The sequence below is a fragment of the Lontra canadensis genome, unplaced genomic scaffold (assembly GCF_010015895.1).
Source record: "Lontra canadensis isolate GAN:19392208 unplaced genomic scaffold, GSC_riverotter_1.0 scaffold41, whole genome shotgun sequence".
Classification (NCBI taxonomy): Eukaryota; Metazoa; Chordata; class Mammalia; order Carnivora; family Mustelidae; genus Lontra; species Lontra canadensis.
In genome coordinates, this window is record NW_022631035.1 from 1,839,893 (window position 1) to 1,859,501 (window position 19,609).

Below are 19,609 nucleotides of genomic sequence, written 5' to 3' on the forward strand. Positions count from 1 at the left end.
CCAATCTGAGACCGCCACAGACTATGATCCCAGCTACCCGCACTCCGGAAAGCGGACGACGGCGAGTGTCCACGGATGCTGCTGGGGGGGCGGGGGCCGTCCAACTGTCCTGTTCGACACAGTAATGGTTGACGCACGACACCACGCATCTGTGTGAACCAACGTTCAACTTCCTGAACAATCTGCTATTGTCTACCTAGCAAAGAGTCTATTAAAACAAGAGAAAAGTGTGTGTAGATAAATTATGAGAAACAATAAGAAAACAGAAAATTGATAAACATAAAATAAATGTACAAAAATCAACTGCCTTTCCATACACCCTGGTAAGAACTTGCAAAATACAGTTTTATAGTAAACATTTATAACATCAAAAATATAAAGCAGCCAGGAATATATCTAACAAATGATGAAAACTTTTGTGAAATTATTATCACAATTATTTTGTGAAATACTACTGACACTTAAGAAGAACATAGTTTGGGGGTGCCTGGATGGCTCAGTGGGCTAAGCCTCTGCCTTCAGCTCAGGTCATGATACCAGGGTCCTGGAATCAAGCCCCACGTTGGGCCCTCTGCTTGGCGGGAGACTACTTTTCCCTCTGCTTGTGCTCACTCTCTCTATGAAATGAATAAGTAAAATGTTCTAAAAAATAAAAAAAAATAGGGGCACGTGGGTGGCTCAGTGGGTTAAAGCCTCTGCCTTCGGCTCAGGTCATGATCTCAGAGTCCTGGGATCGAGCCCCACATCGGGCTCTCTGCTCAGCGAGGAGCCTGCTTCCCTTCCTCTCTCTCTGCCTGCCTCTCTGCCTAGTTGTGATCTCTTGTCAAATAAATAAAATCTTAAAACAAAAAAAGAAGAAGGAAAGCAAACTCTGGCAGACTCATCATGTAAAGACCCTGAGTCTCCCCCTCACCATCAATCAGCTGACGGACAAGTTGACGCACTAGTTTAAAGGAAGACATAAGGGGCAAGACAGCCAAGAAGAACTGAAGAAGAACAAGGCGGGGGAGGGGTCTGCTCCCTAAACACCACAAGCACTGGGAACCCACCTCGTGAACAGTTTCCTGGCACAGAGGCAGACCCATGGAGCAGAACTCTCACAACGTGCCCACACACTGTGGAAACGTGATTTTGTTCAAAGTTGGCATTAAATAATAATGGAACTGGGAGGTATCCATTGCAGGGGGACAAAAAACAGAGTATAAACTCCTGCCTAATAGTTCGTACAAAACCGTTTCAGGCAGATTAGGGACCTAAATGCAAAGGACAAAAATACAAGCCTTTGGAAGAGCATCTGGGGAACACCTCTGCAACCCTGGCACGAGGGAGGACTTCTTAAGGAAGACACGAAATGTCCACACCATAAAGGAAGACTGACCACGATGACCACATGAAAACAAAGAACCGCTACGAGGGGATGCTATTAAGAGGCAGAAACAAACCAATAGACCAAGCCATAAATTCAGAGAGGACACTCACAATTCATAAAAATGATAAAGGGTCGCTGTCTAGGATATGAAGATTTCTTCCAAATCAATAAGAAGACGACACACTAACCCAAGGGAAAAACGGAGAGGAGTGTGCACTTCGAGAAGGGGAAGCTCCACGGCCAACCAGCGGTCAGAAGGAGCTCCGTGGCACGGCCCCTGGGGAGACCCGCATTACCCCCACGCTGGGCAGAAAAACCAAGTCCTGACCACAGTGCTGGGCAGGAAGGTGGGCAGTTTAGGAAAACCACGGGAACCATGGAGACGTCTGTCTGTACAGAAGGCCCTGAGCAGGTCCTGAGATGTCCCCACAGTGGGCCTGAGGGAAGGGCACAGGCACCGGAGCAGCAGGGACAGATGCTCAGAGCGTAACCCAGGGCAGGAGCAGGCTCCGAAGGACCCCAATCCCGACAGCCAGCAAACACCCAGACCCAGCGCACCTGGACGGCCACAGAAAGGGCGGCTGCTGCAAAGGAAGGCAAGGTAATGAAGACACAAGATCAGCTGTGCCAGTGACCCCAGCGGGGAGGAGGGAGCCTGCGCTATGGAGGGGCACAGGGGCTCCAAAGCCCTGTGGGGCCCAACACGGCACACCTCCAGGCACTGCCTTGCACACCGTGTGCGAGGAGAGCGCGTGGCCCCACCATGGGGCTGGGGGCACGGGGGGACTCGCCACTCCCAGCCAGGAAAATGGTGGGAGGGTGTCGCTGACCCCTCACATTCACGCCCCATGGTTGGTTAGGAGCCGCAGGAGGCCAGCCACCCGGCCGTGGGGAGCGTGGAGCCGAGGCCGTGTCTGCAGGTGGCCTGGTGGGAGCTCCTTGGTCTGCACCATTTTCGTCCCTTGGAAACCACTGATCCTCAAAGGGACACTCACCGAACCGCGAAACCTGGTCGCCGTGCGACGCACACGGCAGACGCACAAGCAGGTCCTGCCTGCGGCGGGAAGAGCGCACCGTGGGCGCCACGCCGGGAGCACCACGCCACGGCCTCCAGACGACCGCTCCGTGGCCACGTGTCTCGTGTCTGGCCCAGCCCTGACAGCTGAGACGGGGCTGACCCCACAGCTCCCCACCACACAGCCCAGCCGGACCTCGCTGCGCCTGGGCCCGCGGGCGCGGAGTGACCCGCAGCGGAGCCGCGGCCGACCACCACTGCGCGCGCTGGGCGGCAGGAGAAGGGGGCGGGGCTCCCACGAGCCTCTGACGGTGCTCCTACCTTGTTGAAGACCCAGATCTCCCCGTTCACGGTGGGCCTGGGCACCCCGTGGCCGTTGTAGTGGAAGAGGACACGCTCCTCCTTGGCGTTTCGGCGTAAGGACGTGCACAGCTTCTTCACTTCATCCACGGTCGGGTCGAGGCTCTGCTTGTACCGGGCCTGTCGCGGGAGAAGATGGAAAATCTCACCGTGGAGTCAGGGATGCGCGGGGTACCTGCCCCGCCCCCACCCTGAGCTTGCGCTGAGCAGCCGTGGACCCTGGACACGTGACCCCGAGCCTCTCCACCTGTAAGCCTGGGGTGACGCCTCCCTCGGGGGGGCCGTGGGGCTTCATGCAGCCAAGCCCCCCGGGGGGTCGCGTGACGAGCGTGCGAGATGAGGGAGGGCCGCACGGCCACACCGAGCAACGGGTCCAGCCACTGGGACAGCAACCGCATCTCCTGGAGACACCAAAGCCTCCTGAGAAAAGTCCTCTGGGAGGGGAAAGGCACACTTTGCTGAAGTGCAGGAGGCCGCGGGCCGACGTGGCACAGCAGCGCTGAGAGGAGGCGCCGGCCGGAGGAGGGAAGCTGCCTGCCCCTCCTCCGGGCCACGCTGGCCCTGCCCAGCCCCCGCCGGCTCCAGCCCGGACCCGCGCGGACGAACGGAAGGGATTCGCGGGATGAGCAGGCCCTGAAATCAACTCCGCATCGACAGCGCTAATGCACACGAACGACACGCGGCTAGAGGACGGGGTCTTCCCTCCCCACGTCTCCCCCGAACAGGCCAGAACGCTGCCCGTAAGATAAGGGGCCGCCCCGGAGGCCCGAGAGGACGCTCACACGTGTGTGAGGTGCCAAGTGCCCTCCCATGGGCAGGGCAGCGAGCGTTCACCTGACGCTGATGGGGGCTGTGGGTCCCCACATGGGGGCTCCGAAGGGCCGACTGGCAGAGAGACGGTCCGGGTCAAAGCAGGGGCTCAACCCCGTGTCGTGGAGGTCCCGGCCGTGGTGCGGGGCCCCTCCCCGGACCCCCGGGCAGGACGGACCGTCTTTTCTCTCTCCGACACAGCCGCCGGTCCATGTCCATGTGCGACCGTGTCAGGCCCACCGACACCGTGACTACGAGGCAGGCTCAGGTGCGCCCGTCAGCGCTGGCTCTGTGCCCGCGTTCTTCCCACGGCCTCACGACGCGCCCAGTCCCCAGCACGCAGCCGCCGAGGGACCCACGACAACACTCGGTGACAAGAAGAGGAAAAGGAGGAATCCGACCCGACGCTGCAGGGACACCTGTGACTCCCAGCGCGGCGCGGGCAGGCGAGCCCACGGGCATTGCCGGGTCTAGGTGGCGGACACTCGCCTGTTCTGGAATCCCACAGAGCAAACAGTGACGAAAACCACGCAGGCTCGCGCTCCGGACTCCTCCCCGACAAACCGCAGGTCTGTGCTCTGAGCGAGACAGAGCCGGGCACGGAGTCCTAACGCCCTGAACAGCTTGGTTTTGGTTGACGCCGCGAGACGAGGTGAAGGTGGCTGACAAGGGAACTCCAGCTCCGGGGCAGACAGGGAACACCTTACCGAGACGACCTGGACACGGGCCCCCCAAAACCACACCGCACAAGCACGCTGTGAAGTCGGCGAGTGGGTTGGGGCAGAAGGCCCCACGCTCAACCCCAGGCACCGGGAGCCTCCTTCGCCAGTGGCTCTCCGGCTCCGCCAATACAGAACCTAACACTCAGCAGGCAGGAGCTGCTCCCAGGCAAGGCGCCCTGAAATCTCCACGGGCCACGCCATCCGCCAGCAGCAGGAGGCCGTCCGCTCTGTGGGCCTGCACTCACGTCCCGGCCCCAGGCCGCTGGGCATGTTTCGAGGGGACATGCCAAGCACCTCCCCCCACACTGCTCACTCACGGCTCTCCTCAGCTTGGCCTCCTTCATGCAGCAAATGAACTGAGGTTTGCAAAGTCCCAGCTCCAGGGAAGGACGGTTCACCTCCCCCAGAGATCAGTCCTAAAGGGGGCTGCTGGTTCCCCCAAATCACATGCAAGGCCACGGGGTTGACATTCCTCAGAGACAGCCATAAAATTAGATTCATTACTGCTGACCTTGGCTCCACCAAGGTCTTCTCCCGTGGGGCTGCAAAAAAATGATTTAGCCTCACTTTCCCACCTACTGCACCAAAAGGATCATTACGGACTAGCATGAAAGGCGCAATGGATAGGAATAATATGTCTCCTGGGGTTTTATGGAAATTAATTAATATTTTTAAGGGCTTTGGAATGAGAAGCACTAAATTAAATGTCACACACTGTGTTCGGTTTGGTTTTGAAACTAAAATGCCTGGATCCCAGCTCCACGGTCCGAGGGACGCGAACGGCAGAGGAAGCACCGAGCCCCTTGCGGGACCCGAGACCGTGTAAGCGACATAAGCAGACACGACAGTCTCGCAAACACGGCTTGTGGTGGTCGGGATTCCAGCTCCAAGTCCAGACCTCAAGACGTGGTTCAGGTGCGTGTGGATCCTGTGCAGGAGGCAACGGGGGGAGACCAAGGCTGCCCCTTGGCTGGATGAAGGAACACGTGGCCCCGTGTCTCCTGTCCTCGTGATGGCCACCAGCCCCTCATCGACATCCAGCAACCTTCTGCACTAAGAAGGCCTGAGCAGGGTGGCCGCAGCCAGCTTCTATGTCCCTGGGGCAGCTATATTCTTCTCAGGCTCCTCCTCATGCGAGACAGAGTGCAGGGCCCGGACAGTGCAGTGGCCACTCGTGGTCAAGTGAGGCCACCCTGGATGCGGCCAGGGCACCCAGGGCACAGGGAGTCAGGGGCGGTGCTCCAGGGTCTTCTCTCCTGGCAGACCCCATAGCAAGGAAGCCTGTGTCTCCTTGGGGTGTCAAGTGAAGACCACTGCTGCCTCGTCCAGCTGGGCCAATGACCTCATTTCCACCCTTCCATCCTCCCTCAGCGACGATGACATCTCAGCTCAGATTTGAGAAAGGAAATGCCCCCCGAGATTTTCTCAGGACCATCTAGGAGGAACAAATGTAATGTTTGAATTTGGGCCAGTTTTGCCCCTGGTCTGGGGACTTGAAGATGTTTCACTCTCTGCCCTTTCCCAAGTAGGAAGGAAGGACTTCTGGGGAAATGGGGGGCAGAGAGAAAGGTCAGGTCTGCTCGAGGGATGCCCGTCATAGATGGCAGCCCCGTAGGGAAAGCTCCGGGCCCTGGCAGCTCAGGGACTTTACATCCCCACCCCTCAAAAAGCCCTTTCCATTCCCAGTACCACCACCCAGGGCAAGTCAGTGCAGGTGCCACCACCGTCGCCTCTACCGTCGCTACTACCATCACCACCATCCTCACCACCATCCCCACTGCCACCCTCACCACCACCACCACCACCACCACCACCACCAACACCATCCTCACCACCACCAGCCTTACCCCTGATGCCATCATCATCCTCACCACCAATCTCATCACCACCACCACCATCATCCATTTCTTAGATTACTTAAACTTCCCAAGTAACCCACCGGTACTATTTTGCTCTTTCTAAACCCACTCCTCAGCACTCAGTATGTCTCACTTGCTGAAAACCCCTTGCTGGCTTCTCAGCAACCCACTGCAAGCTCTTCCGAGTGGCCCACGAGTCCTGACCAAACCTTGCTTCCAGCTTCTGAGAGTCTGTGCTCCCAACACAAGGAAGTCTCTTTCAAGTCTACGTTCCTACCCACCTTCTAGCCCTCTGCCAGACCCTCTTCCTATTCGTCTTCTAACCCCAATTCCAAGTCCTGCCTGGACATTTCCACTTCCTTCTTCAAATACCAGGTTAACTGTCACTTCTCCAGAACTCACTTTCTGGTGGCCCCAGAAACTTGAGTTAGGTACCCCATGCCAAATGCTCCCACAGCACATCTAGCTCCCCAACTACAGCACTGATGGCCTCTGACTCCATCTGCTCATTGCCCATCTGTCGGCCCTCCCTCCACCTTTCTCCTGCCCTGACTAGCATCCTGAAAAGGCCAGGATCATGATTTCCCTGGTCACTACAGCCACCTTGGGTAAGTGCAGTGCCTGAAACGTCGTTGGCACTCAGTAAGTAACTGTAGGAACCAAAGGTGACCCGTTCAGACTTCCTACTTGAGGGTGCAAAGCCCAGTGGGCTTCTTCGAAAGGAGCCAGGAGCCGGAGGACTGGAGTTTCTGCACGGTGCGTTCTGCTCTGCCGGGATGGAGTGCGCAAGCTCTTCAGCTACCGATGACCTTCTGCCGCTCCAGACCAGGGCAAACGCGGGCGCCCGCGGACGCAGCCAGCTCCGGGAGTGCAGTGAGACGCAGCTGACACTCCCTGTGAGCAGGACCGCCCGGGCAGACAGGTGACCCTCCCAAGGGAGAAGCTGTCTGTCTGGTGTAGGAAACAAGGAGGGCTGTCTGCAGGCAGAGACCGGAGGAACGAAGATTCACTTTGTCACTGGCAAATGTGTATGTCTTCCAAGGTTTGCAATGGCATGAAAAGTCATGAAAAGACATTTCCCCTCTCAGGACAGCTCCCTGGAGACAAGAGGATGGAGAAGCAGGAGTGCCCCTGCCGGGCTCCTGGTTTGGGACTACAAGGGGTCTTCCAGTGACAAAGACTAAGGGAAGGGGGCAAACGAACGTCAAATACAGACCGGACAGAAAGAGGGTGAGGGTGGCTGACTGGCGAAGTCGCATTCCTCTCCCTTGGCTGGCGGGCCGGTGTGCAAACAGCACGGTACCCCGCACGGGCAGGCCTGTGTGCATGCTGATGGCACTCCACATGCATGAAGTCATGAACCTCTCCTTTCCAAGCCATTCCAGCATGTCCCTGTTGCTCCCAGACTGTCCTGTAGGGTCACTAAGCCTTCACGGACAAGCACTCTGAGGTTCCTTACCAACCAGGTCTCCAGTGACCCAGGTGGCCCCTCGCTCTCTGGAGGGCCAATCCCCGTCCTGCCTTCACCTGGCTCTCCTCCCCTGCCTCCTCCCTCAGACGGTTGAGCCTGTTGTCTCTCCCCTCTCTCCCTGGTCCAGCCTCTTCCCTCAAACCTCAGGCATGGCTGTGACTCGGCCTCCCGTCTCACACAGCACACTCGCCCCAGGCGGCATCTTCGAGCACAAACCGACGATGCTACTCCGTGTCTTGCTCCACACTGGCCGACCCCTCTGGGCTCCCTGGCTCATCCCCAGCATCCATGCTTTTTTGAGTCACCCAGGCCACACACCTCAAGCCCACTGTCCTTCTGCTCCCCCTCTCACGGGCCCTTTGTCCAGGGGTCTCTGGGCCTGTGGCATGTCACTCACACATGGCTGTCCCGTCTCTTCCTTTATCCGGGGTCAAACACCCCCAAGGGTCCTCAGGCCCCCAGACTGACCACTCTCCAAGTCTCCAGGCTGGCAGAGCTGCTTTTCCAAGCACACAATCAGGCCATTTGCCTTCTAAAAGCAAATCCTTGGTGGGGATGTCCACTGCCCCCAGGAGCACAGCCAAGCCTGGGCACGGCACACAGCCCCTCCCCCACGCGCCCCCGCAGGCTGTCTGCAGGTCTGGTGAGGCCGTGCCCTTCATGACTTGAGACCTCTGCCCACACGCTGCCCTCCCTAGGCAGCCCTGTCTCCCTGCCCAAGCCTGCATAAACGCTGCCTCCTGCCGCAGCTCCCCGCAGCCCTGCTGGCCCCCAGGGGCTACTTCTCGACTTCTCCGCGGGAATGACACAGGATCGGGATCGTTCCATACAGACCACCCTCGCCTTCCAGACAACATGCTGGTGAGAACAGATGCTCTGAAGTTCCCCGAGTCCGGACCTCTGGACGCACAGAAGTCACACAGGAAAAGTGTGGGGCCTGAATTCCCAGGCGTGTCTGAACGACACTGACTTTATTAACCCATCGTTTCCCTAAGACTGACCGCCACAGAGCTCCTGTATCCCCGCATAACCCAGCAGGGCCCAGCCCGGGGCTAGTCTGCCGTCAGGAAGGCTGCTGCACAGCCCAGATTCAATGTCCCCATCCGTCCACATATTTCCTTCTCTCTGTCACTGTTCCCACTGTTTCATTGTGAGATGCTATCTGCATAATTTTTGCAGACATTATTATAACATTGGGTTCCCCCCAAATCCTTTCATTTAAAGAGAAAACAACGACAACAAAAGCTACCACTTATCTTCAGAGTCCCGCCGGAACACCGGGTCCCTGCAGCCTAAACAGGCGGCAAGCAGCCGTGTCTCAGCCAATAACCATCCCCGAGGAGCTGCGCCACCCCAAGGCCTCGCTCCCGGGGCTCAAGCCAATGGCGGATGCGGCACTGGCTCTGGGCACCCACACGGACACAGAATGTGACCAGTATCCTCTGCAAACTCGTCACCGAAAGACTGATCTGAGACTAATTAAAACCATCTCATGAAAACCAAACAAAATAAGGCAGCCAGAGCCCGTGGCAGGGTGGAAACCAGAGTTGTCCTGAGCCACGGCCCAGCCACGAGGGCAGCAGCCATGCCCTGTCCTTCTCGCCTGCAAGGTGCGCCCGGGCAAGCTGAATCCTGGTCTCCCGTATGGGCATAATGGAGGTCACTTATTTTTCAGAAGCAGAAAGGGTAAACTTGGAAGAAGTCCAGACACACAGATGTTACCCATCACTTTCCAGCCATTCCTAGGACCTTTTCCTGTTATTCTGGAATTTCAGCTAACAGAAATGGAATGTTCCTTTACAGTGACCCCGCAGGAGGGTCTGGCTCCGGAAGGCCACTCGCCTGTGCGGGGCAGCGCTCCAGTGAACGGCGGGGCTCACCCTCGCCGCGCTCCCCCCGCAGACAGCTCTGACCGCAGTACATGCTTGCTTGTTTCGATGGTCCAGGGCTCCCCTCTACGCCTGAGTAGTAAATTATCTCCAAGCCATATTTTGGTCCTTCAAAGATCCCCTCCTCTTGGTTCACAAAGCTCAGTCGACTCTCCAGTAGGCCCTGGCCCAAAGCCGTTGACTTCAGCTAGCGCAGCCGCTAACACAAATATTTCCAGGTTTTCCACCCCACACGCCCCACCAAGGTCTGCCCAGGGCAGTGGTGTCTCCGACAAGGCTCTGACTGGCTAAGACAGGTGTCTTCCCTGGACAGTGATGTACCCAACAGGCTAGCGGCAAGTCCGGTCTCAGTGAGGCCCCTCCTGGGGGTCTCCCGTCTCCCCCTCCCTCCGCACCCAGGTGGCAGCTCTGCCAGGGTCTCCTCCCCACTTGGGCACAGTCCCTGTTGAGCTCCCAGGCCTTGCCGCTTGGTGCTGGACAGGAGCTGCAGTGGGGAGAGTTTACCATCCCCACTGGTAAGTCCCCTCCCTCCACTACAGTTAGGGTCCCAGAGATGCAAGGCTTGAGACTCAGCCCCAGACTGGTGAGTTATCAGCCACACACTGGGAAAGTGTGGGAATCAAACCGAACCTCAGCTCCCTCCTCCTAAAACAGCGAACCCCATTCGGCCCTGTGCGCCTCAGAGCCTGAGGACAACATGAGCAAACGCACGGCAGAGGACCTGGAAAACACAGGCGAGAAGAGGAGGGCGGAGGTTGGCACAGGCGCTGCACAGAGGACGTGCCAGCGACCATCCTGAGCCCTCACTTACCCCCACTCGCCTGCCTGCACGAGCACCACAGAGCCGGTGGCCAGAACGTCCCTGTTTCACAGACGGGAGCTGAGATGCAGGGAGGGTCAGTGACTACCATGGGCCACACACGGTATGCGGGCAGGGCCAATTTCTAAGCCAGACTCCGTGGTTTTACTACTCGGTGCCCTGAGCCCATCGGTGGAGATGCGGAGACGACTGGTGAGCTCGCTCACAGAGGCGCAAACGGGGACAAGCAGGGAACAAGAAGACAGAGAGCTAGGTCTGGCCACCCCAATGTGATGATCCTGTATGGCTGAACATGGCCTCTGGGCCCCACCAGGGAGCCCTTCCCCACCCCCAATCTCACGAGGGGTGGAAACCTCGGCAGAGCCGGAGAGCATGCCCTGACTGGGCAGCAGAGCCAAGAACCGCACACAGCCCAGCAAGACTCTCACGGAGCTACAGGAAAAAAGCAGCCGAAATCTCTCTGCTACTGATTTTTGTCCATTTCCAAACAGCACGTTAGCACTGAAAACACTGCTCCCTCCTGCCGTTAAAGCCAGACCACCTCCCAGCAGGGTCTGTAACTGCTAGTTACAGAGCTGCCCAGCAGGGGCAGGGGAGACTGGGCCCCAGGGCCCCCGGACTAGGGCATCCAGGGACACAGGGACACGGGCACACCAGGTCTGCAGCCTGTCTGTGCCACTGCCGCGGCCAGCAGAGAGCTTCTGAAACCAGCCCTCCCTCACCGCCACCATAGGCCATGTCGTCCCTAACAGTAACAAAATGGGTAAGAAAATAAACACACTCGGAGCGCTGAGACGCCTCCCACTGAGGAGGAAATAGTGTTTGTTAAATGGCGGCCAGACCAGCCAGCAGCGTGGCCAGCTGGGACTGCACCCCCGTGCTCGCCCACCCTCTCGAACCACGCTCCAATTCACCCCGAGAAACAGTGATTGGGCACAGAGTGACGGCTGCCCACAGGCCCAGCGGCAGCCGGCAGGAGCGCTGGACTAGCCGAGCCCATCGTCCTCTGGCTGCGGCTGGAAACCCAGATCTCGGGCTGTCACAGAAGCATGCTTGCTGATCCCATTTATTTACTTCTCAAGGAAATCTCTCATTCCCATTAGGTGCGTGTTGTTCACGACGATCCTGTCAGCCCTAATACGATTTCCACGTGGGGCATCGGAAGTCTGGGCGTGACGTGTGCAGGTGAGCTGTGGCCTCCGCAGCTGCTCCCCGCTCTCCCCGCCATCCCAGCCGTGCCGTCCCCGAGGCGTCGGCCGCCGTCCTCCGGCCTTGAGCTCGTCCACCCCACCCATGGTTTCGAGGACGGTACTTGGGACGGTTTCGCTGGCCCTTGGCATCCTGGCTCCTTCCCACAGCCACCCAACTGTCCAGCTGGACTGTGGGGACAGCAGGGGGACCCGCAGCGTGCACGTGTGGCAGGGAGCCATGAGGCCCTTCACACGCTGCATCTGTGAACCGCTGCTCAAGGCGGTTTTCTCAGTCACATCTCAGGTTTCAACATGTATCTTCCCCGGAAGAGCAGTTTCACATGAAACTTACCAAACCCTCCCGCTCTCTGCTTTGTGTTACTCAGTAACAACCCTTCCTTCCTTCCTTACCACGCTAGAGACGCAGCAGAGACCCACGAGAGCTGGTTCAGTGGTCCAAATGCAAACGCAGAAGCCAGAACGTCCGGATAGGGTCTGAGTCCACTTCTGCAACAAAGGGGCCCACGCGGTCCCTGCAGAGCCCCCAGGACATGCCACTCTCAGCAGGGAGCCTTCTGCCCCCGGGGAGTCTGGTGAGGTCCGGACACAGCCTCAGTGGACAGAAGGCGGGGAGGGGGCTCCTGGCACCTGATGGATAAATGCAGGGAAGGTGCCAAACATCCCGCAACCGTCCTCACAGCATGGCAGGGGAGGGTGTCACTGTCACCACAAGGACGACACATCTGGCCCAAAAGGTCAACAGTGCCCGTTTGGGAAACCCGCTTTCAAGGAAAAACTGAAGCCTTAATTCTAGGGAGGACACACCAGTTCTAATCTAATAAGGTGAAAATAGCAAGACGGAGAAAACTGTGTACACGATACTCCCATTTACGCAAGAAAGAAGCAAACGTGTGTGTGTAAAGAGACACACCTTTACATACGTGTGCACTGGGAAATGTTAACGGGCCTGCCACAGAAGGAAGCCAGACACAGGATGAAGGGGACAGGATGGGGTGCCTGGGGGCTCAGTTGGCCAAGGGTCCGACTCTTCATCTCAGCTCAGGTCCTGATCACACGGTCCTGAGTTCAAGCCCCACAACTGGGCTTCATACTGAGCATGGAGCCGACTTTAAAAAAAGAAAGACGACGACAGGGATAGACTCTTTGGAATGTACCTTGTTTTGTGTATTTGACTTGGGAGCCACTAAATATTTTACCTACCAAGCAAAATTAGCATTTTTAGAAAGCAGTCCTTAAAAACTCTGAGTCAAATGACACAAATGAACTCAGCTCTGCATCTGGCTGGCTGTATTCCAGACAGAGAGGAAACCCTCTGTGTGCGTTTAAACGGAATAACCTGACTCCCCAGCCACGCCCGACGGCGGAAGGAGCCGCAGACGCTGCGGAAGGTTCCCCGTAAAAACACTGCAGATAATGCCGGTTCTGCTTCCTGCAAGTGCTGCGTGTGGTGTGGGGTACGAGATATGACTAATCACGTGGATGCCCATGAAAAATCCCAACGTTCCGTGTGGGAGCAAGCAGATACGGCTGTAAGACCCATGGGATTAGGTAAAACCTTGCAGCCCTGAAACTGAAGCAGTAGGAGCTCACGACAAGTTCTATCTTTAAAACCGAAGAGCGGGGGTGGGGAGATGGTCTGAGTGTGAGCAGTGAGCACCCCTGGGGGCCAGATTAAGCTCTCTAAATATCATCCCCACTAAAGGAAGCCAGGACTCCTCAGGGACCTGGTGACTGCAGGCCTGGAGCAGGAAGTGGACATACCCGACAGGGAAGATGGCTAGAGCGGTCTTGAAAAGACTCGGGGGCCACATTCAAGAGGCCCCACTGGCCCCGAAGAAACCGTGTGCGCACCAACGGTTAACAGATACCACGGTTAAGCTTCTACTGAGCATTAACGACGACAAACACACACCCCAGACCGCCTACCTCTGGGGGCGATTCACGATTTTGAAATCTGCTGAATAAAAGGACATAAGTATTGACATTGGCTTTCCTAGATGAGCAACACCACGAGATGCCAAGTGACTGGTGTGAAGCGGCTTTTCTTCACGGAGATATCCCAGGTGATGCACCGGGCGCACGGGGTAATGACAGGATCATTCTGTCGTCGCTCACAGACGGCTCCAGGCCATGAGCACCCACGGCTGCTAACGTCAGTGAAAGGACACAACAGCCACGACACAGATGCTAGCGGGGGAACCCCCCAGGAGACACCGCCCCCGGACCCCCCTCCAACTTGACCAAATCTGGCGAGGCCTCTAGGGTTACCATGGCATAGAGGAGAGTCAAGGGCCGGTGGGTGTGGCTGGCCCAGAGCAGGCGAGGGGCGATGCACAGGCCCCAGACGGCAAGGACCCTACAGCAGCTCACCGCCTGGTTTCTGCAACCAGGAAATCGCGGGGAGACAGAACGTGGAGCAGGACGGGAGCCGCTGACGGACTTTTAGAAGAGTCTAGGGACCAACGGATCAACCAACGACAGAGAACTCGCCTCACTCGAGTCCTGATTCAAACGAACGAACTCTACACGTGTGTGTCTTTCAAAGTAACGGCTGCCGTTCGAGATGCATTGGAAGACTTAGAGACGGAATTACAGGGTGTCTGGGACTGGCTGTAAGACAAGCCGGGGCGTGGGTGGGAGGGGGAGTGGGTGGCGGCACAGAAGACCGGAGAAGGGTGGCAACTGTCAAAGACAGACGATGGCTAGATGTGGAAATTTTCCATAATAAAAGTTTAAAAGCGCACGAAAACAAATAAAGAGACAAAAACAAAGAGGCAAATAGCATTTCAAAATGTTTCCATGATCAAAACGAACTCCCTTAGAATCACTTACATAAAACTTAATGGTAAAGTCAAAATTGGCCATTTTTGACTAAAATGTGCATATATGAAGCATTTGTCCCAGGCTTGTCCAGGCACTTTAAGAAGGGGTCTAGACAGGGAAAATCTGAAATGTGTTTTTGAGCACAGGTAAGATACACATAGCAAGAATCTGAAAGAGTAACACATCTGGAAATAACATGTTTCATGAATGTAAATGGTATCAATGTGCCTCAGAAAAACCTCCACTTTGCTACACAAGAGGAAGGTATAATAATAACATAAGATATATTCGACTTACTCTTAACCTGGGAACTTCTCTCCAGTTAAGTGTTTTTGTTTGTTTGTTTGTTTTAAAGATTTTATTTATTTACGTGACAGACAGAGATCACAAGTAGGCAGAGGCAGGCAGAGAGAGAGGAGGCAAGTTCCCAGCTGAGCAGAGAGCCCGACGCAGGGCTTGAACCCAGGACCCCGAGATCATGACCTGAGCCAAAGGCAGAGGTCCAATCATCTGAACCCCCAGGCGCCCCCCCAGTTAAGTGTATCACTTTTTCACCGTGAGTCACTGCTTTTTCCCATTCCCAAGCTAAACTGACGAAAGCCTTCCTGTGTGGCCAGTTCCCCGGAACAGGGAGACTTTGTGGCTTACAAAGCACCCTGACCACACCGCCTTCTCTGACTGCATGAGGAAAGCGCCACCGGTCCTGAGCCAGAGGCCAGATTCGGGCCAAGGAGGCCTCTGTGTCCTGAGGGGCCAGAGACGCCAGCTCTGCCTCGGGGAAGGCGGACAGAGGGGCACAGGGCCCTCTGCTCCCGCCCCAGGGAGAACTCTTCCCACCAGCCAGATCCACGGTTCCCGTGAGTAAATAAATGATTTATTGAGCAGACTGAGAGACGCGTGCAACGTCTCCAAGAGGGACGTTGCTGCGGGGAACAAGGACGTCAACAGGTTCGTCTGCTCACCAGCCTCCGCTGTCTGGGAGTCACCACAGTGTCGACCAGCCTCGAGATGGACTCCTGCTCGCACAAATAGACTCCAAAATACGTGGGGCGCCTGGGGGGCTCAGCTGGTTAAGCAGCGCCTTCGGCTCAGGTCATGATCCTGGAGTCAAGGGATCGAGTCCTGCGTCGGGCTCCCTGCTCAGCGGGGAGCCTGCCTCCCCCTCTGACATCTCCCCTCTTGTGTTCGCTCTCTCATTCTCTCCCAAATAAATAAATAAAATCTTTAAAAGCAGAACTCCAAAATATGAAATAATCTGATAAAACTTCAGAAACGTTTGCAGTAACAATTCTAGGCAAAGTCCGACCTGAATAAAAGAGGCCCCTTTCTGGGGCGCCTGGGTGGCTCAGTGGGTTAAGCCTCCGCCTTCAGCTCAGGTCATGATCTCAGGGTCCTGGGATCCAGCTGGCATCAGGCTCTCTGCTCAGCAGGGAGCCTGCCTCCCCCTCTCTCTCTGCCTGCCTCTCTGCCTACTTGTGATCTCTGTCAAATAAATAAATAAAATCTTAAAAAAAAAAAAAGGCCCCTTTCTAGTACTTCATTATCTCACAGTCCCCAGGAACTGCGACAGGCCGGCTGCTGCTTTATGAAGCCACCCCAGGGCCAACCCCAGCCCTCAAGGTGCCACTGTGTCACTGAGGCTGCCGTTCACCCAGCAGGACTCCAGCCAAGGGGCAGAGGCTGGACGTCTGCACTGGGCACTAGAGGGCCCAGCCCCTCGACAGGCTGCAGTCCGTTCTTGTCACAGCCCTACAGATACATCTAGCCTCAAGAACAGAGACAGCAAACCTAACTGAAAACAGGCCGCCCTCGCCTGCCCGTCCCTCCTGCAGAGCTCACGTGGTCCCGCTGGAGAGGCGGACAGTCTCCCAGCAGCAAGGCTGACCAGCCAGACTCAGGGGAAGCCAGCGGACTGCAGGACAGTGCTCTCCTTGGTAAACAGACAATGGCTGTCTCTCCTCGCACCAGCCATCTTGCCATCGTGAGAGCAGAGTCAAGAAGCAATCATCCAGGATCCCGACGATACCAAACTGTCCACACAACCATCCTGAACCGTCCGCCTTCAGACTTCACAGTAACCCTGGACCGCTGAACTACAGAGAAGGCACGGCTCTCGGGGGCAGACAGGGCGCAGGGCACCCCTGCTTTGTGACCCTGGCACATCCCGTCCCCGCGTCCCCCACACCTTCCTCTGTGAAACGGAGGGACCGGAGGGAGCACCCACCGCACAGTTTGTGCAGACTGAATGACTTCACACAAAAACGTGCCGAGGACAGTCCCGGGCACGAGGCACCCACCGTGCGAGCAGTTACTAGTACCACTCTGAGAACTTGTCGCCAGAAGCAATCCCCAGCAATCCATGTCCCCCTCCCAGGCCTCAGCCCTCTGTAAGCGCTCTGCCCCGAGACCAGCACCCTGCCCTCTCCTCCCGGGCACCACCACGGCACGCCTGCACATGCCATCCTCCAGAGTGCCCATCCTTGCACGCCTCTTGCCATGTGGACACACAGACTCCCCCACCTTCAGTGGCCAGTTAACGTCAAACATCCATAAATGGACGAGGACTGGTGACTAGAGATACGGCAGTAAAATTCTAAAACATCGGTAATTTTCCATAAAATCAAAACTTTCGAATTGCCAGTGTTTAGGACCAAAAGCGTCATGAAGAACAGAAGTGGTAATCCTGACCCCAACTCCTGGTCCACACAAGCGGGCCTGTAGGCATCGAGCCCTCGTGCCTGAGCTCCAGACACTGAGCGGGCCCCAGGGAGGACACGGATGCCACCCTGGGGGGTGAGAGTGCAGAATTGGAGCGAACGGCATAGAAGCTGGAGGCCCCAGAAGCCGTGAGACGACACCAGGAGGACCCGTGAGGAGGCCGGGCCCTTGTAGGACCGCAGCTGCCCCACACATGGAGGGGCCGGAGACGGCGCAGCCCTCCCGCCCCCGAGCCTCCCGGGACCCACTGCTGGCCCGCTGTGCTGGGAGGCTCGTCCTTCGGTGAGGGGATGCCCTCACGTAGGATGGAGTCAGGAGGACCTAGCCCCCCGAACCACAGCCCCTCCTCACCACTGACGACTCGACGGCTACGCTGTGGGTGCTCAATGGCACTATTCTCACGCGGACACCCGCAGCTGTGACCGAGCATACCCTGAGCACGTGGTACTGTGTTGGCATGGGCCGGGAGCGGAGGGCTGGGCCTGCCCGATGACAGGCTGTGAGCCCCACGTTGTGCTGACGCACTGTGGTTCTGGAGCACACAGACAGGCAGACACACACCCTGGTGACTGACGTGACACAACAGGAGGGGCCACCGGCACTAGCTAGAACGGATCCATTCGAGACGCCATGTGACTCTAACCCTCACGGCCTCTGCTTTCAAGTCTCCTGGTAAGACAAATCCCAATCGAGATTTAAAATAAATTACATCTGAGGGTCCAAAGCAGACGGGCCCAAGTCCAGACTAAAGCTCAGGGCCATCTACCTCGGGGGGAGCTGCCATGCATCCTCCCAGGCATCGGCTCTGTGGAAGCCAGGTAAGTGCAGCTGCAGGAGGACCGCGCCCAGACGGCGGCCTCATTAGCAGAGAATCGCAGCCCCGACCTTCGCGGGAGGAACACTTTCCAGCACACTGACTCACTGCAGAGAATCTGAATCATGCAAATGGTTCTGGAAAGAAGCCTGGGGAGCCCAATCGTTTCTCTTCAGCCCTCGCTGTTACAGGGGCAGGACGGAGGCGGCCTGCGGGCTGTCTCCCGTCTGCCCCCAGGCACCGCTGTCGGAGTTGCGAGCCTGGGCACAAGCTCTCCATGACCCACGCCACCCTCCCACCACCGCTTCTTTGTCTCGGAGACACAGGATCTCGGAAATCAGCAGCATAGACGGCTCGAGCGGCCTGACAGCGCTCAGAGGTTTGCCTCTTTCTAGGAAACCCTGATGATAGCGCCCCGCCGACACCGACCTCTGTGCTCCCCGTCCCTGAGGAGCGCCGATGGGAGCGTCCCTCGTGCGTGGGGCAACGTGCTCCCTGTGGGCGACCCCCAGCTCTGCTCTGCAGAATGACCCTATTGTCCACCTTCCCGCATGGGAACGCATCCGGGGGCCAAAGGCAGTGGGGGTTTACAGGGCACAGCAGCTGGCATCCGTGAACTTAAACATGACGGAAATAAAACATACTCTGCGAGAAAAACGGGCAAAAGACTTGAACAATCCACAGCCAAAGATCTGGAGATGACCGCTAAGGATACGAAACAGCTCGGCTTCACTTAAAATAACACAGATAAAAGCAGCTTGAGGCAGCACCGCCACCTACCAGGCCACACACATCAGCAGCCGTTGAAAAGCACCACCAGGCACCGTGGCGAGTAGCCAGCGGAGACACAAAATGGTTCGCGAGCCCCGTGCAGGGGGTTCACCAACCACCAAGAGGGAGCTGCCAGGCACGCCTGTGGCCACCTACGCCATCACCAGGAATTCGCCTTGACGACGTGCCCGTAAAGAACAGAGACCACGCGAACACTGGGCACAGCACTGTTTGTGGTCACTGCGTGTCACCGGCAATCTGACCGCATTTGCAGGAGACAGGACACCCTGTGTCACGGCCACAAACCGGAGTGTGCGGCGCAGCTCTGAGAAACATTGGAAAGGTCCCAGAAACCGAGACGGAGTGATGGCCGGGACAGCCTACGAAGCAGGAAAACGACAAAGGACACCTCCCGTGGACAGAAGAACAGGAAACAAGAAAACAAACGCAGACCCCCCCCCCCATTCCAAAAAGAGCCATAAGAAAGGTAAACCCACGGATGGAGTCCGTCGCCCATGGCCAGCGGATGGACGGCGGCAGGGACGTGACCCCACACAGGGCCCAACTTTTCATACAGTTCTGACTTGGGAAATTACGCTCATATCTTACATATTCAAAAAATAAAACAAAATAAAATCAAGATGAGGGCGCCCAGCAGGGAGTACAAAGAACCGCAAATGAGCTCAGTGCCCTGCCAAAGCCCATCGAAGGCGCCACTGGAACAGAAAGAACCAGCCCAGAGCATCCTGGACACAGAGCTCCGAGGACAGGCCCTCGGTGACAGACGACAGCAGGTGCACATGGACCCCGAGGCTGGCCGGAGAGCTTACTCTTCCCGACTGAGGCAGTGACGCCGACGCCGCTTCCTCTGCGCTGGGGTCGTGGGGCTGGGGGCCCTGAGCCCACAACAGCCCAGGCGCTGGCTCCCAAACCCCACCCCGGCCGGGGCTCCCCAGG

At 57.2% G+C, this 19,609-nt stretch overlaps 1 protein-coding gene across 2 annotated transcripts in view; it reads right to left on the reverse strand.

The window, feature by feature from the left end:
- Nucleotides 1–19,609, reverse strand: part of RPTOR (regulatory associated protein of MTOR complex 1) — a 307,386-nt gene that overhangs the window by 180,067 nt on the left and 107,710 nt on the right. For both annotated transcript variants that reach the window (XM_032870426.1, XM_032870427.1), the window contains exon 4: nucleotides 2,706–2,864. In XM_032870426.1, the coding sequence (XP_032726317.1) occupies nucleotides 2,706–2,864 (159 nt within the window). The remainder of the gene's footprint in view (nucleotides 1–2,705; nucleotides 2,865–19,609) is intronic.